The sequence below is a fragment of the Girardinichthys multiradiatus genome, chromosome 7 (genome assembly GCF_021462225.1).
Source record: "Girardinichthys multiradiatus isolate DD_20200921_A chromosome 7, DD_fGirMul_XY1, whole genome shotgun sequence".
NCBI classification, from domain to species: Eukaryota; Metazoa; Chordata; class Actinopteri; order Cyprinodontiformes; family Goodeidae; genus Girardinichthys; species Girardinichthys multiradiatus.
Window position 1 is genome coordinate 23126529 of NC_061800.1, and position 22243 is coordinate 23148771.

The following is a 22243-nucleotide window of genomic DNA, read 5'->3' on the forward strand; positions in this document are numbered from 1 at the left end:
TCCCCATTGTAAAGAAAACAAATAATCAAAAATAGCCACAGGGTCATTTTACCCTCACACAATGTATTGTTTGGACACATTCCGACTTTTTCCAGATGTGTACAACTCTGTGAACAAAGCATGTTTGTCTTGCATCAAGGGTCGTTAAAAGTATTTCATACAAATATGGAGGTCGTTTTAAAGACTACAAAAATAAAAAGTTAAAATCCTGAAGCTTACCTCTGCTTTACAGAGAGCTACGGCCAGCAGAAGGAGTGCAGCTACGCTCCTCCACATCTGGAAGCAAAAGGAGAAAGTGAGGTTTGCTTTGCATTGGTGGAGGAGATAAACGGCGCAACGAACGCGTCTTCTCCGTTTTTTCACAGCGAAAACTTGAGGAAAACCTTTGTTTACCTACCGTGTCTCTGAAATCAGTAGCGGCTCCGCTCAGCGAGGAAAAGTAATGCTGATCAGGATATATCTTATCCAGGTGGAGTCGAGCTGGAGATCCGCGGTTCGAAAAAAATTTGAGGAGAGCCGAGGAATCCCTGCCAGTTCGTGCGCCTCCTCTTCCTCCTTCTCCTCCTCCTCCCCTCTCACCGCCGCAGCCAATGAGAACGCCCGGGGCCCTCAGAGGACGCTCACAATAAAAACTGGGTAGAGGGAGGCATCGGAGGTGCCCACTGGAGATCGCTTGATTATTTTCTATGACTAATTGCATTAAGATTAGTTGAAGACTTAAGCATAGATTGTCTGTTAAAGATCAGCTCAGCGTGGAAGTGCCAGGAACCAGCATTAATTGGACAGCAAAAAGCAACTCAGTGGTCAGAAACAATTTCGATTAATCAGACGGTTGTTGAACTTCTCTGGTTACATATTGTTTCTGATTGGCAACTCAATTAAGTTTAATTTGATTGTAATTAAACTAGAAAAACTGATACAAAGAGCAAGGCATGCTCATAATGACATTATAAATATATTTACCCAGCCAGGGTCAGATTTTGGTGTGGGCAACATGGCTTATCGCTGGGGTAGGGGGGGCTTGGGTCACCAGGAGCCTTGAGAAAATAAAATCTGTTATTTAAATCCAACTATTTGGGGGCGGGGGGGGGGGGGGGGGCAGAAGGAGGAGCTTTCTTAGGGAACTATTTTTGCCAGAACAGCCACTGCACAGATCACTGCATAACTCTGAAGAAACGGGACAATTAAAAAGCAGTTTTCAATGTTTTCATTACAAATACAAAAATAAAAGTATACATATATATTCAGACCCCTTTACTCTGACACCCTTTAAATCCACTGCAAACAACAACCTTCAAAAACCATAGAGTTAATCTGCGTATAATTTAAACTCTAGAGAATGTTGTTGTTAGGGAATATCCAAAACTCATAGAGAATCCCAGCAATTAGTAGCATCTTAGGAGCCTTACGGTCTCCATAACAACCACTGGACATTATCTTGCCAACCTGCTATTTAGGAGGCATGCCAGAAAGAAAGCCTTTTCTGTCTCAGATGCAATGGTGTGGAGCTGCTGAAAACTCCCAGGACTTTAAGTGGAACCACATGAGGCCAAGATTGACATTTTCTGCAACAACCACAAATACAAAACAATTAAAGTCCAAACCCCTCTAAAAAGCACACATCATGCGGTTTAAACAGTTATAGGATATCGGAAATAGTGAACAAAATCTCACATACTTCTTCATTATAACAAAGCCTTAGCCAAGGTTAGAGGACGCTTATGTTTTTAAAAGAAAACCAACAGTGTTCCCCTTTATTAAACTTTAGATGTATTGTCTACCTCACCACCTAACGGTTTATCTTTTAAATGGTCAGCTTGACTTTATCTTTCTTAAAGAACTTGCAAAGTAAAACACACTAATGAACAACCTTCAAACAGTATGTTGTAATTTTGTTTTTAATCTGAGGTTATTTCCTTTAATAAAAAAGGCCTTTGTTTTGGCTAAAGATCTATTTTATATACTTGTGTCAAGCAATATTTCTGGTTTTGGTGTCATAGATCCTTCCTCTTTCTAAATATTTATGGAGTATTTTATGCTGCACCTTTAAACAGGCTTCTACATCACTGATCTTTGACGCAGTATCTGTCCTCTTCCACCAGCACATTTCAGTTTGATTCCCTACACCCTTAGAAAACATCTGCAAAGTGACTTTTTTTTAAACCTCATGCATTAGATGATTTATTCTCAAAGGTTCAAAGCCAGATTTCAGCATTTCAGGGTTACACACCACCACTGCTGCTCATGCTCCAAAATGAGTAATTACAATAATTAGGAAGAACGTCCAAGGTACCGAACACAGCAGCATACTAAATTTTGAATATAAAGAAGAGAATAAATTATTTTTCGAACCGCAAGCTATCAATTATAGTGTGACCTCATCCCCTCTTAGTAAATCTACCTATTCAACACTGTTAGTTTACACCCCAAGGCCTTTTGCATTTGTATGCACAATGTGTTTGCAGGGTGAATAATGATAAACCATTTCCCTTTTGTTATCCGAAGTTAGTTTCATGCTCACACTCATATTATTGTTGATGGATATTCTATTTTTCTCCACATTGTCCCACTCAATCACTGGTCTTTGTTTGCTTCTCTGCCTTGTTGCCACACAGGGAGCTTTGTGAAAAGGTTTTATTTATTATCTTAATACTTTTCTTTAGGAGTTGCCACACTAAGTTGTAGTGTGAACTAAAGCAGCAAGGCAAGGCAGATAAGCTAGGCAGTTTTTTTTATTTCTTACCAACCCTGTTTAAGAAAATATATATTTTTTTGCTATATATTTATTGAGGCACAGAACCTGAATCCAAATCTAAATAGAAGAGTACCATTACAAATCCAAATTTTCCCGTCTCTCTGTCACCACTCAGTTTTTCAGTTTCTAATTAGTTTCCAAATAGCTCCAATTACTGTTTGCACTATGGTGGATTTATCTTCTCTGGTTTGCATAGTTCCTTGTTTTTCATCACCTCTTGTCTTCACATCCTTACAGTGATGTCACTATGTTTGCTCCATGGTTTGGTTGTTTTTTGCTATGTTCAAGAGTTTTATCATCTTCCTGCCTGCTTTTGTGTCTGCAGTTTTGTTCCCCGTTACAACACAGACAAGGTATTCATATGACTTGAATTTCTCATATTTTGTCACGTTACAACCACAAGTTTTAATGTTCATCATCAGGATTTTATGATAGTCCAACACAAAGCAGACCATGACTGTACATAATTATTACGCTTGCACGTTTATTTTTTTTATAACCGTTCGTTGTTTTTTACGTCGTATAATTGACCTTACTTTACAGTCTCTATTTTATTATTATTATTTTTGTTATTGCTTATTTTTATGCCTGTCTGTGTGCCTCCATTTGTCAGTGCTGCTGGTGCAGCTTAATTTTCCCATGGAGTGACAAAAAAGGATTGCATTGCTAATCAAAACATTTTCATATTAAATAGGCCTCATTCAGTTATTTAGTATTAGTTGCAGAGTTTTACCTGATATCTGGTCCAGTTTTTCCTCTGTTTTCTCCCCCTGCCTTTGTTCACCTTAATTGTTTCAAAAGGTAAATAGTCAAAACAGTATAATTGGTTTGGTTTAATGTAAAATGTATATGGTGAGGCTGCGTCCATGAAAAAATATATTAGCAAATACAATCATGTTAAAACAGAAAGCACAATCTATGTTTTTTGCACCAGGGCATAATAATGATGTTTCGCTCGTAGGCTGGTTCTAAAATGATTTAACCTCAATCAACAAAAACTCACAGCAGATGCCACACTGTTATTATTCAACAAAGAGCTATTATGAATAAGCTGTTTGTGGAAAACTGAGTAGATCTTTTTTGCTTCCTAAGAATTTTAAAAAGGAAAGAAGCAGGCAGGTGCTACTAATGAAAAGCACCTAAATAACTGATCATCTTTAGTGTGACCACCTCCATCAAAGCAGCAGTTTTTACAGTTTACTGGTTTTGCAGGAGCTATTTCCTGGAAACCATTGCATTGGCCTACTCTTAGTACTGACCCCGTTCTTACTGAAATGCTGTAGTGAAACTTAAAGAGAGTTGTGCAAAAATGAATGTCTGCTAATATCTGTAAACTGAGCCAACACTGGAAAGAACATGGAGGTAAAATTCCTTCAAAATGTGAGATTAACAGTCAAACTGTAAATCATCAATGAGAGTTGTTGCTGTTACAGTTTCGATTGAACATCTTGCAAAAAACCTTTAAATGTCTAAGCTAGTACCTGCTCCACAGTCAAATCCCTGAACCGTACACAGGGGACAGGAAGCTTGGCCATTCAGGTTTTGTTGCTGCAACGTACAATCTGCACACTTCTCTGTCAGAAGTCAGTTCTTACCGCTGACTTTCCAAACATCAACCTCTGCTTCCATCAGTTGCACTTTCCACACCCACACACTCTTCTCCTCCAACGGTCAGGAAATGACCAGAAAGATAAGATTTTATATTATTCATCTTAATAAAACACTTGCCACTTATATTATATGTGGCTCAGTTTTGCTTCTTAATGTAAAATGCATGTTGAACCTGATTTGATGCATTGAAAAAATAAATATTTTTACTAGAGAAATTGGGGGTTAAAGAGCATCTTAGACCTAAAAACATCCATGGACTCTTTCTTCTGTAAGTTAGAAATTTACCTCTTTTTTAAACACACAAATATGCTTATATAGTACTGCAGATCTCACTGATACATTTGTACAGTGAGATCATTTTGATCCTTTGCAACGTGTCTGCATCGCTTTAGCTAAAATACATAAATTATCAAATGTCAAGAAAATATTACAGCTGAATTTTATTCAGGTTCATCTTTAGTTATTAATGGCAGACATGAACCCAAGACTGAATGCAACAATTGAATCACATGGCGTTTCAACAGAGCATTAACTTAAAAGCATTCACACTTACACAACCAGGTTATTGTGGCTTTATATTCTTTTCACGTATTTTGCTTTCACAGATCTGTTTTTTCCACTAATCTGTTTTATAACCAGTACCTTGATTATGGTGGGAAAACAATACTAGGATGAATGATTATAATGATTTGAAATGGAGGTTTGAGTAAATAAACTAATAAAGCCAATATACACTGCTCAAAAAAATAAAGGGAACACTTAAAATTAGAAATATCCTGTCCAGGAGTGACACTGAAAGACTAGTCCATGCATTTGTTACTTCAAGGCTGGACTATTGTAATTCTTTACTATCAGGATGTCCACAAAATGCAGTTAAAAGCCTTCAGCTGATTCAAAAAGGCTGCAGCAAGAGTTCTGATGAAAATTAAAAACAGAGATCATATTTCTCCTACTTTAGCTTCCCTTCATTGGCTCCCTGTTAAATTTAGAATAGAATTTAAAATTCTCCTCCTCACATATAAAGCCCTTAATGATCTAGCTCCATCATACATCAGAGATCTGATTGTTCCATATGTTCCTAACAGAGCACTTTGTTCTCAGACTGCAGGTTTACTGGTGGTTCCTAGAGTCTCTAGAAGTAGAATGGGAGGCAGATCCTTTAGTTATCAGACTCCTCTCCTGTGGAACCAGCTCCCAGCTTTAGTCCGTGAGGCAGACACCCTGTCTACTTTTAAGGCTAGGCTTAAAACTTTCCTTTTTGATAAAGCCTATAGTTAGAGTGGCTTAGTTTATCCTGAGATATCTTCCTTATTTTTTACCTCCGTCTTCTTCCCTCCCTGTTGGATGGAGTAAGGGGGAGTCAGGTTTAGCCTAAACCTCAGTTATGGTTGAGGTGCAAACACACCCTCCATTTCTGCTACCTGTATGACCCCTTCTCTTTTCCAATGGTTATAATCAGTCTGACAGAGGGAGGTATCCCAATCCTTGTGGTTTTTAGTATAACAATGACCATCAGTGGGACCCTTTGTGAGGTACCTTGAGACGACATTGTTGTAAACAAGCGCCGTTTAACTAAATAATCTGAACTGAAACTATCTGTGTAGTTATGCAGCTATAGGCTTAGGCTGCTGGAGGACATAATGACCACTTTCACCCTCTTCGCCACATTCTCACACTACTCTCCAATTTTGCATTGTTTGCTGTTATTTCAGCTTTTAACCATGTTCTCTCTATTATCTTCGTAGAAGCTACACCTGGCCTGGCTCTGTGTCTACCTGTGACACCTTTCTGGAGAGGGGAATCGTCCGAGCTTCTGCTGGCAACAACTTAATGCTCACCCTCTACTGATGATCCACGTGACCCTGTCTTTTAGTGTTTAACCCTTTCTCTCTTCTAGACATGGCGATTGACTGAGCTTCTACTGTGACTAATTATATGTGCTCTCTTTCAGACTCTTAACCTTGAAAACTGGCTCAGAGTTTATCTGTTCTTTCTTTCTAGGTGAAACAACTAAAGGAGCTACATCCATTAACATTTACTTTTCCTTCCCATAGAAAGTACTCCTGGATCAGTGCTTCTTTGTTCTTTTTGTGTCTCTGCTCTGTTCTCTCAAACCCCCAGTCAGTCGTGGCAGATGGCCGCTCACACTGAGCCTGGTTCTGGTTCTGCTGGAGGTTTCTTCCTGTTAAAAGGGAGTTTTTCCTCTCCACTGTCGCAACATGCATGCTCAGTATGAGGGATTGCTGCAAAGTCAACGCCAGTGACTGTCCACTGTCTCTACATGCTCATCTGGGAGGAGGGAATGCTGCAAGTCACTGACTGGATGCAATCTGCTGGGTTTCCTTAGATAGAAAAACATTTTATCCAATTTGAATAAATAACTAACTTTGACTGCACTGTTCAATGGTTAGGATTAATTGGAATGTATGTACCTGACTGTTGTGAAGTGCCTTGAGACGACATGTGTTGTGAATTGGCCCTATATAAATAAAACTGGACTGAATTGAATTGAATTAAACAACATAACATAACTCCAAGTAAATCAAACTTCTGTGAAATCAAACTGTCCTCTTAGTAAGCAACACTGATTGACAATTAATTTCACAGCTGTTGTACAAATGGAAAAGACAACAGGGGGAAATCTTTGGTGATTAGCAAGACACTCAATAAAGGAGTGGTTCTGCAGGTGGGGACCACAGACCACTTCTCAGTACTGATGCTTTCTGGCTGATGTTTTGGTCACTTTTGAATATTGGTGGTGCTTTCACACTCGTGTTAGCATGAGATGGACTCTACAACCCACACAAGTGGCTCAGGTAGAGCAGCTCATCCAGGATGGCACATCAATGCGAGCTGTGGCAAGAAGGTTTGCTGTGTATGTCAGTGTAGTGTCCAGAGCCTGGAGGTGCTACCAGGAGACAGGCCAGTACACCAGGAGACGTGGAGGAGGCCGTAGGAGGGCAACAACCCAGCAGCAGGACCGCTACTTCCGACTTTGTGCAAGGAGGAACAGGAGCACTGACAGAGCCCTATAAAATGACCTCCAGCAGGCCACAAATGTGCATGTGTCTGAACAAACGGTTAGAAACCGACTCCACGAGGATGGTATGAGCGCCCAACATCCACAAATGGGGGTTGTGCTCACTGCCCAACACCGTGCAGGACTCTTGGCATTTGCCAGAGAACACCAGGATTGGCAAATTCGCCACTGGCGCCCTGTGCTCTTCACAGATGAAAGCAGGTTCACACTGAGCACATGTGACAGACGTGACAGAGTCTGGAGACACCGTGGAGAGCGATCTGCTGCCTGCAACATCCTTCAGCATGACCAGTTTGGCAGTGGGTCAGTAATGGTGTGGGGTGGCATTTATTTGGAGGGCTGCATGGCCCTCCATGTGCTCGCCAGAGGTAGCCTGACTGCCATTAGGTACCGAGATGAGATCCTCAGACCCCTTGTGAGACCATATGCTGGTGCGGTTGGCCCTGGGTTCCTCCTAATGCAGGACAATACTAGACCTCATGTGGCTGGAGTGTTTCAGCAGTTCCTGCAAGATGAAGACATTGAAGCTATGGACTGGTCCACCTGTTCCCCAGACCTGAATCCGATTGAGCACATCTGGGACATCATGTTTCGCTCCATCCACCAACGTCACGTTGCACCACAGACTGTCCAGGAGTTGGCGGATGCTTTAGTCCAGGTCTGGGAGGAGATCCCTCCGAAGACCATCCACCATCTCATCAGGAGCATGACCAGGCGTTGTAGGGAGGTCATAGAGGCACGTGGAGGCCACACACAATACTGAGCCTCATTTTGACTTGTTTCAAGGACATTACATCAAAGTTGGATCAGCTTGTAGTGTGTTTTTCCACTTTAATTTTGTGTGTGACTCCAAATCCAGGCCTCCATTGGTTAATAAATTTGATTTCCATTGATGATTTTTGTGTGATTTTGTTGTCAGCAATTTTAACTTTGTACAGAACAAAGTATTCAATGAGAATATTTCATTCATTCAGATCTAGGATGTGTTATTTGAGTTTTCCTTTTATTTTTTTGAGCAGTATATAAACAAACTAAAAGTGAAATTGTTGATTCTAAGGCCAATTTGCCTCTGGTGGCGCTGATTATTGCGAGAAGAACAGGAAGGCAAAATGACTCTAATGTAGAGAGACGTTTAAGAACGCTAAAGTATTGTAGTTGTATGCTTTTGCATTTGGCAGAGGGCTGAAGTGACTTACAAGTGCAGTTAATATCAAAGTTAACACTACACTGACCCTGAAGGTCAGAATATGCATTAAAAATGGAAAAACTAACAACATAAAATGTGATCAAAATAAATCAACATACTTAGTCAAGAAACGGTGACAGAGATACTGAGGACTTGAAGCACCTTGTGGCTCATTTGTGTTTCTTTAGGTTTATTTTAGTATCAGTGTCTTCGCTCTATGCAACAGCATGTGGCGGTCTCTTCTGGGTCTGTAACCTTTGTGAAAATTGTTGAGAGTGGATAACTAACTAAATAGTTTATATAAAGGTATCAGAAAACCACGGTCTAGCTTCTGTTCTGATCTTCCTGGACAGTCAGAACAGCATCTTTGACATTGTAACCCTGTTTTTTTCAGACCTAATTAGCTGCATGATGGATGTTTTTCTGGAAGATATGGTTGTGAAAATAGCAACATGATAAGTAATGCAACAGCATTTGTGGTCTCAGCCCACCACATGCTAAACTGACAGTTTTTTTTTGTCCTAGTTCCGTTTATGACAAATAAGAAGGACTGAAAATGCAAACACATAATTAAGACATTTTCAGCACATTACACAGTTTGAGCTTCGTTTGATGATTTCAACTCATGCACAGAGGATGAATGTATACGTGTGAGCAAATAGCGCGGTGTTCACCACAGAAACAAGAGGTAGAGTAGCTCCTGTGATGTCTCTTTGTGTTCTGCCAGGGGCATGCTAACTGGCATCTCAAATATTCACAAAAATCCATCAGTGCCTGTGAGGGTCAGAGACTAGATGTAGCCACTGAGACTCTCTCCCACACACATACATTTATGCAATCATTTTCTTTTTTGCTCCTTGAAATTTCTGTCATCAAGTTTGTTTTCCTATCTTCTGAGATCTGCAAAGCAATTCAGAGAGACCTTGTGTGTGCGTTTAGAAAAGCCGAAGCACATCTGCAGAAGACATGTTGGCGACGCGTGCTTTTAGGTGATGGAAACATAGCTGTTCTGTCTGCACTGAAGTGTGAGAAACTGTGAGGTTAAAGAATGGGGCTTGAGGCTTCCTCTGGTGGGTGCGCGTGTGTAGGAGAGCCCTGCAAAAGCAGATAATAAGATTATGGCTCCTCGTTCACTTGTTAACATGCATAATATTTCACTGCCTGGTGGATAAAATAAACGCAAAAATCAAAGACAGAGGAGGAGGGATAATAGATGCAATCAGATAAGCTAAACACTGCAAGACATGAGTTGTTTTTTTCCATAATAGGAGAATTTATAGTATCATAATTAAGAACCAATTCTCTCCTCTTTCATTAGAATGCATCTGTAAACAGTGGCATTAAACAGAAGAAACATATATAAACATGGGAGGAGGGCTTGGTACAAACATGCATTGCATCTGTCATCTGTAGAGAGCTGGTCCTCTTTGCCAGGGTACACAAAACTCAGGGGGAAACATTTGAAACAAGTTTTCCATTTGACAGAGACAAACAACCCTCAACCGACTGTTTACCATAACCTTTTCAATGCAGCTTACGCCTGCAAACATACTGAATCAGATACTGTCAAGACAACAAGACAACTGAAGCTTGAAAGGTAGCGCTCTATGGCACCAAGACTGATGTAGTGACTATTAGATAATTAAGATTTTATTATAAACTAAACAGCCTTCTTGGTTATCGAAATCGAATCTGTCTCATAACTCTATAGAAAATCTATTCCAGCACAGGTATGAATTCTTGCATTGAGTTATTCATTGCACTCATTAAGAAGAAGAAGAGTTCATGTGGGAGAATATTACAACAGAACATATACTCATAATTTGCAAGAGATTTTGTCGTGGAAGGATTTTGGGTCGGACCAAAGTGCAGACAAGAGCTTGGTAGCCGCATCATAGTTTATTCCACATTCCAGGTACTATGGCAAAACGTAGCAAAACGAAGCATGAACAAAGCGAAGCATAAACAAAACATAGTCATGGTAAACGTAGCATAAACGAAGCATAGACATAGAAAAGGAACCAGCGAGGAACTAAGCAAACAGAACAACTAATATACACAGAGCACAGAGAGGGGAACAAAAGGCAGGTAATCAAAGAAACAGGGAACAGGTGTGACAAGGAACAGGTGAAACAAATACAAAGGCTGAGGATGGGTGAAAGGACTAAACAAACAGAAAACACAAACTAAGCAAGAGAATAAATCAGAGGAGGAAATAAAGAACTAGAATAACTATGAACTAAAGTAAACAGAGAAACTAGAGGGGAACATAGAAACAATAACTTAAGAAATAAACAAAGAGCCATAAGGAGAATCTAAATTACAAAATAAACCATCAAGTCCAAAATGTCACTCCATGACATAACCCCCTCCTCAAGGTCGGATTCCAGACGACCACTTGGAGACTAAAACAAAAGTTCAAAACAACCCAACCAGGGCGGGCGGAGGGGGGCCTTGGGAGGAGGGCCAGAGTCCAAAACAAAATAACTCCCAATAAACAAAACAACAAAACCAAAGTCCATAATCTCCAGGGGCGCATAACAAAATAATCCAGGAGGCCGATGATCCGGGGGCCTGCGATGACGAAGCCAACGGCGAAGTAGCTGATGATCCGGAGGTCGGCAGCGAAGCCAGCGATAAAGGAGCCGATGTCTCGGAGGTCTGCGGCGAGGATGCAGGCGCCTCGGAGGTCTGCGATGAGGATGCAGGCGCCTCGGAGGTCTGCGGCGAGGATGCAGACGCCTCGGAGGTCTGCGGCGAGGATGCAGGCTGCCTGGAGTCCGACAGCGGAGGTGCCAGGCAAACCCACGAAGCGAGGAGTCAGGCAGTGTATGACGTGGCGAGATCCTCAGAGACCTAAACCTGGCGTCCGGCGTGGACCCAGGCTTAGAGTCGTTAGGTGTATGGTCAGGAGTACGGTCAGTCAAAAAGTCAGTCGTCACATAGTCGAGCTGCGGTGCGTCAGGCAAAGAGTCAGGCAAAGAGTCAGGCTCTAGTGCGTAAGGCAAAGAGCCAGGCAAAGAGTCAGGCAAAGAGTCAGACAAAGTCAAAAAGTCAGTCCGTATCTCCAGTAACACCCCCCAGAGGAAACTGAGCAGGTGCTCAGGACCAGGTTGTGGAGGCAGCCCATCCATGGGCTCTACCGAAGCATGGTGTGGAAGTGAAGGCAGCCCGCCCACGGGCTCCTCCGTGTCGTGACGAGGCTCTGTAGACCCGGCGGCGGCCGGCAGAGGCTCTGTAGACCCGGCGGCGGCCGGCAGAGGCTCTGTAGACCCGGCGACGGCCGGCTGAGGCTCTGTAGATCCGGCTGAATAAACCATCAAGCCCAAACTGTCACTCGATGACAGATTTATGGAGGTTATGACTAATAGTCTAATAGTCAAGCTCTCCACAAACTTGGCTGTTTGTAAAGAATGGTAAGAATATTCATTGCTGAATGAAAGCCATGTTTGCCATAAGTCATGTGGGAGACACAGCAAACATGTGGCAGCAGGTGATCGGGTCAGATGAAAATAAAATGTAACTTTCTGACCTACATGCAAAATGTTACGTGTTGCAGAAAACACCGCACATCATGCTGAACGCACTGTTACACCATAGTGGTGGTGCTATGAATCAAAAAAGGCGGACCCAAGATTCAGCCAGACACAGTACTGAAAGTTTAAAAGGTTTATTCAGCCACAGGAAAACGTCACACAGGTAACACTCCTCACAGCTTCCAGGAATCACTGAGGCAGAAAGAGGGATTAGTGAATTGTAGTATCTCCAGATTTTGCAGGGATCAGAAAAGCCACTAACCTGCTTTTGTCTTGAGTGGAACTTGAAACCCAGAGGGGAAACCTCAGTGGGCGGCAGGCGGTGATCTCCATAGCACAGGTAAGAAGTGACTCCAGGCTGAATAATCCGAGGGCTAGGCTGGCTCAATAATCCAAGGACAGAAACAGGGTCAACGGTCGGAACAAGAGGCGTCAGGCAAGGGGCAAGCAGGGGCATAAACCAGATGCAGGAAACAAGGTCGACAACCAAAATCCAAATAGTCCGACAGGGAGCAGGCAGAGGCATAAATCCAAAAAGCAAGGCAAGGTCAAGAACAATGATCAGACAGGAAGGAACGCTGGATATCTACTCACACAATGGCTTTCAAAAATCAGGCACGTCTGCTTGTCAGAGTCAGTATATATCAGGGAAGACACAGGTGTATGGCATGCCACAGATTGCACTGCACAGCAGCAGCCACCAGGTGCATCTAATCTGCTGATTGCAGCCAGGGAGACAGGGTAGAGCAGACGTGCCAGAATCATAACAGGTGGAAGCATGGTGCGTTCACACCGAACGCGGATTCTGCGATAGGAGCGGCCGATTTACATGTTATGCCTATGTAGAGGCACGTTCAGGAGTGGAGCGGCGCGGCGCGGTGCGAAGGAGACAAAGGACGCGGTGCGGAAGGCGCGCCGAGTGAAGCGGGAGTGGAGCGAGAGCGATGGACGAGTTCAAAAATCCGAACTTTTTCCTAAATTCGCATCGCGTCAACCAATCAGGGACTGGATGTGGCTGTGGCATAGGGTGAAGGACCACAGCAGAGAAGAAGCGGTTGTCATTGAAGATGGAGGACCAGATCATAGTGCCGGTGTGTGCCAAGCCAGAGTTGTATGACTCAACTAATTACTTTTACCGAGACAAGTACAGAAAGGACCTGGCCTGGTTATGTTTAGGCACAAATATCTTATATTTAGGAGATGTGGACATTATTAATCGGCAGTTTTTTTATTGAGCTGAGATTTATTTACTCCCCGAAGACAGATGGACAGGTGTTCAGCAGCGGGGATACAGCCCCGGTAGTTGGTGTCCCGGAGGCCGATCGTCTCCCAACGCGGGACAGTCGATCTTCGAACTGGGTCCTGGATCGACGGAAGTACCGCTTAAATTGACCATCATCCAGACACAGCTCCTGGAGTTGGTGGAGGTAATCTCTGAACTGTTCCCGTCCCTGAAGAATCTCATGAACCCAGGGACGTTGACGTCGGCGGCGTTTTTCGGCTCTCCACAGGTAAAACACCGTAATTAGGTCCGTGAAATCCATGTCCGCCATGTTCAGTTGAAACCAGCAAGCAGCAGATAGAAGCTCCTCCTATTTGATGATGCGGTGAAGCATTGCCGCTTGTTGCCAAATGGCAACGCGGAGTTCACGCGGAATGTGAAGCGAGCAACAGCACACAAATGATGCAAAATATTCGCGGAATCCGCGTTCGGTGTAAACGCACCATAATGCTGTGTGTACAGACAAGAAATCTGGTCAGAGTTGTTGAGTAGATGAATGAAAACCAGTGTGAGAAGCTGTGCGTTCAATTAGATAGTTTAGGTCAAATTTGTTATTGTCTCTAGATGTGTAACTTTCTCCCACCGGAATAAAGCTCTGATGGAAAGGAAGACAAACAATTAGTAATTTTTTGAATGACTTTTTATGACAAGTTTGTTTAACAGCTTCTGCTTCACAGTTCATGTTTCACATGGTAAAGTTGTTGTTGTGGACTGCAACTTATGACAATATTCTCTGTAAATAACCATAGATTGATTTCTGTGTCAAATATTTTTTATGCTATTGTGGAGTCTCTGAAGCACACAGGTAATAGGTGACCTTTGTTTCAATTCTCTGCGACATGTATGAGTTTCTCTTTCCAGTTCTTTCTTTGACATTTTCTGGGGGCCTCTTTTGGTGGTAAACGTGTCTCTGTGAGCAAGAATAAAGGAATTGAGAAATATATTGCATAAAAAAACACTAGATACTGCATCTAGTATCTGTCCTTTTTTAACACAAGAGATAGAAGACATTGAGCTGACTAAAATACCATATCTTTTGTGGTTACACCTTTTCAAGAAGTTTACTTAGAGAACAGATGAAAAACTGGGGATCAGCACATAGCCAGATGCAGCTCATCAATAAAACAACACGAACATTGATAAATAATCCAATATATTTCATTTCTCACCTTTCAGTATCAAACCTTCATCTTACATGTATGTACACGGCCTGAATGGCCAGTTTGAGGTCATCCCAAATCATCTCCAGAGGTTTTAGGTCCAGACTTTGACAAGGCCTTTTTTTTGTTTTGCTTTTTTTTTTTACTTTTCAGAGGAAGTGTTCTACTGCCTAGTCCAAGTTATGTTATGTTAACCTGAGTTATGGAGCAGAACTGATGGCTGGACATTTTCCTTCAGGAATGTTTGCTAGAAAACAGAATTAATGATTCCATCAGTTACAGCCACCATGTTTAACTGCCATTAGGCTTTATGTTTTCTCAAACACTGAGTTAGACTTACGTCAGACGAACCAGAACCCACACCTTTCAAAATGTTTCAATTTTGATAATAATAATAATAATAATCACCTTTATTTATCATTGCAATTGTACACTGCAATGCATTTTGTCCTCTAGAGCTGTCACCATGCCTTAGGGAGCAGTGGACTGCCACTGTGCACTTCTCCAGAAGGCAATAGCCCTGCTCTCTAATAACTCTCCAGCCATCTCATCAGTCTGCAGAATATCTTCTCAAATGTCTTGGGGGTCATCATCATGTATTCTGGCAATGTGAGATAGGCTTTGTGCTCTGTTTGATCAGCAGTGGATGAATGCCATTTTTGCCCAGATATTATTGAATCATCACCTCTGACCTTGACTGAGACAAATAAAGCATGCAGCACTTTAGATGTTGCCCTGGACTTTTTTGCAACCTCCTGGATGAATCGTTGATGCAAACTTGGAATAATACTGGGAGGCCGGCCACTCCTGGGACTGTTCCATGTTTCCTCCATTTATAGATAATGTCTCTCAGTCCAGTTCCCTGGGGTCCTGATCCTTAGAAGTGGCTTTGTAATTCTGTTCGGTCTGATGCATGTTACTAACTTTGTTTCTCATCTGTTCTTGAATTTCTTAAGATCAAGGACAGTTGTGTTGCCTTTTGAGATCTTTTAACCGACTTCACATTGTCAAACTATTTAAGGGATCTTTTATTATTCTTGTTTTATTATTACAAAAACTGTGGTCATTTGTACAATAACCACACCAAATAACAGCAAGATTCAAACTCTCACATGGCTGAAGAGAAATAACTTAATACTGAAGAAATGGGCAGATGCGAACAACTATAGAAGCACAAATGTCTTGAGCTCAGCTTGTTGTGAACATGTCTATAAATCACACCCTTCCAGCAAAATCCTTAATTCCTTAATTATCCTTAATTCCGACCTCTCCACCACGATGGAAAAAACCAAAGAGCTGATGAGGCATGTCAGCAGATCTGCACAAAGCTTTCTTAGGCTCTAAGACCATCAGCAAGGCTGTTGTCATGAGTTGAAGGACTTTGTGTTCATTGTTTTAGTTCTGTTTCATGCTTTCGGTTTTTATTTCATACACTAGAGACATATAGGGCTTTGGGCTTTTTTTAGGTTTGGTGGCTTGGACCATGTACTGCCTTTGTGGGGAATTTGGCTCTCAGGGATGTGGTGAGTGAGCTGTGCGCTGCGGGGACTAACCTGGACTCTGGTTGGAATCCCTCTTTCTTCAACTGGGGACAGTTCAACAGGTGTGATGGTGCTGTGCTCTCCCTCCCTTAGTCCTTCTGAGTTCTAGCTGGTGTAGGGGCTGGTGCCCGCTTGGTGGGTTGGGGGCTCTTGGGGATCTCTTCTACCAGACGCTGGGCAGTTTTGCCTCCTGGTGCATGTGAAGGTTGCATACTTGGCCTGCTCTGAGGGATTGGGCAGTGGTGCTGTGTTTGGTGCAGTTTGGTGCCCTCCATCTGATTGGAGCATCTGGCATATGGCTGCAGAGGTGATACATTGTGTCTGTCTGTCTGGGGCTGCTGGTGCCTTCCGGAGCTCTCTTCCTGACCTTTACTACGCTTGCCTGCTAAGTGTTGCAAGTTTCTTACTGTTGTCACCTTTCAAACAACTTTGCACCTCCAGGTGACAAATTTGCACACACACACACACACACACACACCCACTTAACACAAACAGACTTATTACTACACGTGTTTCTGCAGACTCCCACGCACCCATATAGAAATAATCCAAATGGTGGATGGTTTGACAAAACAGGTCCCTATTCCATCAATGTAGCCTGTCTACTGTTTTGCCAAATACGGTCTTAATTTAATAAAGTCAATCATGCAATTACCTTGAGATATCCTTTTTGTACAGAAAAACTATGCTGGCACATATAGACAACCAGATTTTCCATATGGTGTGCCTGAAATGTAGGTACACAAGGCCATACTTGTAATCTGTCCATTCTATAGAGTTGTCTAGTCCAGGGCCAGTGGTCTTAGCAGTTAATTCACCAAACTGTTACACTTGTCACCTCCAAAAGCAAATAACAGGCTCCCTTAAGAGCAGCAGAGCATGCACACCTGCATCAGAGCAGAGTGCAAGCTCCATATACATGCACCCAGGGTCATCACTTCTTCCTCGTGCCTATTCTGAGTTAACCAGCGAGGATCTAAAGGTTTAGAAGAAACGTTTTTGGTCAGATGAGATAAACATCAAGTTCTTTGACATCACCTCAACCTGTCATGTTTAGAGACAGCTGAAATGTTGAGCAGGGTCCAAAGATCATCTCTATAGTCAAGCATGATTAAACATTATTATGTAGAGCAGTTTCCCCTCTGTGCAATTATAACTTAATAATAACTTCGCTACTTAGTGTAAAGTTTTAGAACACAAAAAAGGACTGAAATGCATCTTTCTCCCTCTGTATGGTGGGTCCCATACAATTGATAAATGAAACCAAATGTCAGCAATCGTGAACTAAAAGTGAGCAACCAGACATTATGAGCACTGCTTGTCTGGTTCAATATTTGACGGATTTCTTTTTTTTTTTACCAGCAAGTAACATCTAAAAGGGGTTCAAACAAAACTGGGCAGACCTCTCTACAATATTTAAATTCAAACAAATGTAATCACCTAATGTTTGCACCACTAAATAAAAACAGGGAATGTAGAGGGCAGATCCATGAAGACTTGTATCTCTGAAACCTAGCATACTTACCTGTTTATTCAAAAATACTTGCAAGCTTGGTTGCCAAATTTACCAAAAGAGGGAATGCATCATCATCAAGTGCAGCTTTCACATGTCTAAAGCATGCTGATCTTGGAGTGAATCAAAAGTTTTTTTTTCTTCCTTCACACTAATTGTATTCCTTGACACAAAGATAACTGTGTCAGAAATTAAGCATACATATCTGATGATTGATGCTCAAAGAACTCCCGACTGCACTACCCTGTTTGAACACACAACACTTTATTTTCACACCAGTAAGCATGTAAGGAACAAAATCAAGACACAAAGTTTTATCCAAGAACACTTGGTGTAACTGTTCTTACACCACCCTGCCCTGCTACAACTGCAAAATTAAGCAGAAATACATACCGCACATGTCATGGTTTACACTATACCTCATCAAACTAAAGGACATGTTACTGCAGCAGTTACCACAGATCAATGGTTTTCACAGGAAGTTCAACCATGGTAAATGGACTGAATTTTATATAGCACCTTTCCAGTCATACAGACCGCTCAAAGCGCTTTACAATAGAGCCACATTCACCCAATCGCACTCACTAACATTCACACATTCATACACCGATACGCAGATCGGTAGGCAACTTGAGGTTAAGTGCCTTGCCCAGGGGCACATTGACATACAGCAGGAGGAAGCTGGAATCAAACCCACAACCTTCCGATTGCAAGACGACAACTCTTCCTACTGAGCCACAGTCGCCTCTCTACCATGAGTTGTGTGGAAGAAATGCATCAGAGAAGAAAAATCCTTTCAAAATCAGGTGTAAGGCTCTGAAACTGTTGGAACTATAAAAAATAAAAATTTTAGTGTCACTTCCAGAAAGCAAAATGAAGTGCAGGTTTTAAAAGTTGTCTAAAAGAAGAGGTCAAGTTGCACAAGAAACAAACACTACTTATAATTTTAATCAGGCTTGAACAGCATAAAAGAATCACTTTCAACAGCTGGTTATAGTGGTTGTAACACAGTATAATAAAACTCAAATTAAGCTAAGCAACTCTGAACTCTCGCACGTCTGTTTGAGCCTAGATCCCAACTCTGTGGAAGTTCTGCATCTGACTTTATTTTGAGGAAAACATCTCACTTAGCAGTTCATTTTTGACAAAACTTTTTGGGCCAAAAATAACTAACTCCAGCAGCAGAATTGCAATAAAAATGATTCTGACCCAAACCTGACAAGGTGACATGTGGAGCAAAGAGTTAAGCTCTGCCAAACAGCAAGTAACCACTTCCTTTTCTCAGCACCTCCTCCGCAACAACATTTAAAGCAGACATAGTGTTCCAGTGTGTCTCTCGCTGTCTGATGGTCACTATGCTCAGCCTGAAGCAAGCTGCTCTGTTCTTCATTCAGCTGTTGAATACGTCTAGCGTCTTTGCAGGTATGGAGCGGATTTCTGTTTGGGCTGCATGATTCTTCAATTAATATGTCCTCTAATAACTATTTGTTTTCTTCACTGTCAGGGACTTTCATAGCATACCACTGGGATGTGTCGGTATCCAGAGGAGACTTAATCCAGCTCACTTGCAACATATCCAACAACAATACAAAAATGATCCAATGGACCAAAGACAGATATTATTTTTCACACTCCTACTCCTCTAATCGAACTTTTTCAAATTTCTCCTCTAACAGTCTGAGAATAGACCTAAAAGTACCATCTACGTTTAATATTTCTAATGCTCAGCATGATGATGCAGGACTTTATACATGCATTATAACTGATAGTAACGGCTTTAACAATATGACATGGAATGTAACAGTAAAAGTATTTGAGAACCAAAAAGGTACGTAGAGCAGTTACTGAACACTTCTGCAACACATACTGGAATGTTCAAAGTTTAATCTTTGTGCTATGTTGATAATCTTTTCTTTTTTTTTTCAGAAATCAGTTTATTACTGTATATTACATTCACACTACTACCTGCCTTTGGACTGATTTTATGTTGCACAGCATTAGCTGTCTGCCTCTGGAGGTGAGTGACATCATTTGATCCTAGATTTGCAATAAACATGTGAATTTCACTCCTTATCTGTTCACTGAAGAGCTGCATCCAGAACTGGGAGAACTGATGTCATGATAATGTTCAGTCGTGTTATGATATTATATCTCTCATTTCTGTTGACCCCACCAATGGTCATTTGTTTAATGGGTTAGCTTGAGGTGCTGTCAAATTAAATGAACTTTTTTAGATATTTACCTGAGGAATCAAATCCTCTCACATCTCTGAAAATTATGTTGCTGGTTTTTAAACTTGTAATAGATTTTAAAAATTGTGTTGACATAAGATGCAGTCATGTGACCATATAAACACTAAAAAGTAGAAAATAATCATAATGGAAAGAGAAAAGTGAGAAAATATTTCATTTTGCATTTGTTGTCTTTTTGTGAAACCTTTTCTCATTCAGAACATTCTGCCTTATTATAATTATTATTATACAGATCATCATTATTATAAATGTTTTTCATTGTCTTATTGCCTTACTTATATTAATATTTGTTTTCCTCTTTTCATAATTCTTAGTTCTCACATGTATTTTCTGTTTGTTTTTTTTATATTGACTCGTTATTAAATTAAATTCACACAGATGTAAAGACTTTAGATTGCCTAAGACACTGAAATCATTTTATTTTTGAAAACTTGACTGCGGTTAACTACAGGAACTTTGCATTGTGTGACTTGAAACTTCTACAAACACAGAATATATCTACACTATCTTTAGCACAAAATGTATTTGAAGAACAGCCTTTGCGTGTTGGTATTATAATCTGTGATACTTTACTTTTTAAATTCAGAAAATGTCATTAAGTTCACTAAACATGATTTCATGTTTATTGTTAGACATTTTGCAGTTACTCCATGGCGATCTCTGACACCACAATAAAAACACAGCATTTAAAATTAGAATATTACATCAGACAATAAAAAAAAAGATTTTCAATACAGAAATGTGGGGTTAATAAAAATAATGTTTATTACCGGCTTAAAGGTTGTTACTGATACTGTTGTTTATAACAACAAGACAAATCAATATAATTAACAGAAAAAAACTACAATACTCCTTTTGAAGGCCATATATTTGTGACAGAAAAACAGTTTTAAAATTACCTACAGTTTAGGTTTAACAGGAAATTTCACCCGCGCAACTCTGTGTGGTTGTATGAAGGAGCTACATTAAATAGAGACCCTGTGGGTGAGAGCAGACAGCTGCGTAGTTAAAAGGGTCCGAATTAGAAATTACATAATGGTAGAACCTGAATTATTGAACCACACAATTGGCTGTTTTTAGATTTATAATACATGAAATCTTTGACAGCGTACATCTGTTTAATTTACATCAGTGTAAATTCTTACACTGGAATACCTGGACCAGTTTCTCGTACTAAAACAATTTTGCAAAGTTTCTATTTTAAAATAGCCTTTTCGTGCAAATTATCAGGTTTGTTTTGTTTTTTTGTTTTTTTTACAAAGTAGCACAAGGAAATTGCATGAAAGTTTATTGTGCCCTGTTTTGTCTCCAGAAAATGTGGTAGCATAAAAGAAAATCAGAAACCAGTCCAGAACCAGTCTCTGCCTCAATCAGGACAGGTCAGACTGCTTTTTATGTGTTCTGCATGTTGTTCTTCTTGTCTTTCTATCTAAGACACTAGAGTTCATTTTCAGTGTCTATCTAAACTTAAACGTGTGACATTATTTCCTTCCTTATTTTGATGTTTGTCCGCCTATACCGATAATAGATCTGCACAGAGATCTTTAACCACTTCTCGAAATAGGCAAACAACTCTGATGCCACAGTCACATCATATCAGGAAAAGTTCAACTTTTTCTACAGTCATCTGTGACCCTTAGCCTTGTTTTATGTCACCAGTACAGTTAACCTTGCATAAGAAATTGTGTGATTACTTGTTCTTCTACTTTCTGCATGTTTCCACTCTTTGGCTCCACTAATTTTAACTGTCTTTTTCCTGCAGAGTGTCCCCGCTCAAATGCAACTTGGTACAGGCCAGTGGAGGAATAAAAGGCAGAGGAAAGAGTACATCGAAAGGCTAAATTCAGTTTATGGTGAACTCTAAGCTCAGGTGCCTTTTATTTACTTCAAGAGAGAGACCCAGTTTGGAGGACATTTGTTTTTTTTGTATCAAAGTAGATTCCATGAAATGTCAATAAAAGAATGTCCCACATTAACAACATAACTTTCTTTATATACTGTTTAATCTGCAAAAGGTTTTTGTACTAATGTAATTTGTGGAATGCTTTCACAATAAGTTCTGCTGTATAAGAGAATCAGTGCAATATCTACTCTGGTTCATTTGGGTTGATTTTACTGGTTTACTGCAGTGTTGTATAACGTATGCCCAGTAGAGGGCAGGCGACGTCCTGCCAAAAGTCATAATGCCTTAATAAGTTTACATTGTATAGAGTCATTTTAAACATCATCTCATTTGCAAACACTATTTTTACGTTGTCTCTGTTTTCTAAACCAGTCTGCAACATATTATTGTCTGTGGTGACGGTCCTGTGTACTGATCGACTGTGAATAGCATCTTGTCCTATTCTCAATAAACAATTATAAAAA

General features: G+C 40.8%; 2 protein-coding genes across 2 annotated transcripts in view; one reads left to right on the top strand and one right to left on the bottom strand.

Annotated features, from left to right (window-relative positions):
• Positions 1 to 578, bottom strand: part of LOC124871534 (follistatin-related protein 1-like) — a 31778-nt gene extending 31200 nt beyond the window's left edge. Inside the window, exons 1-2 of the mRNA XM_047370909.1 lie at positions 398 to 578; positions 220 to 276 (exon numbers count right to left, since the gene is read on the bottom strand). Of these exons, the coding sequence (XP_047226865.1) occupies positions 220 to 276 (57 nt within the window). The 5' untranslated portion in view covers positions 398 to 578. The remainder of the gene's footprint in view (positions 1 to 219; positions 277 to 397) is intronic.
• Positions 443 to 22243, top strand: LOC124871427. The gene is made up of 6 exons (XM_047370697.1): positions 443 to 636; positions 18910 to 19046; positions 19129 to 19452; positions 19551 to 19641; positions 21189 to 21255; positions 21639 to 22243. Exons 1-6 carry the CDS (start codon positions 443 to 445, stop codon positions 21738 to 21740), a joined length of 915 nt encoding a protein of 304 aa, XP_047226653.1. The 3' UTR covers positions 21741 to 22243.

Bases quoted from the DNA above. Each gene is read 5' to 3' on its own strand.
- LOC124871427 (XM_047370697.1), top strand. From the start codon at position 443: ATGCTGATCAGGATATATCTTATCCAGGTGGAGTCGAGCTGGAGATCC. The intron at 19,047-19,128 runs GTATGGAGCGGA...CTTCACTGTCAG, and splicing joins TACGTCTAGCGTCTTTGCAG to GGACTTTCATAGCATACCAC. The intron at 19,642-21,188 runs GTGAGTGACATC...TTTTGTCTCCAG, and splicing joins TTAGCTGTCTGCCTCTGGAG to AAAATGTGGTAGCATAAAAG.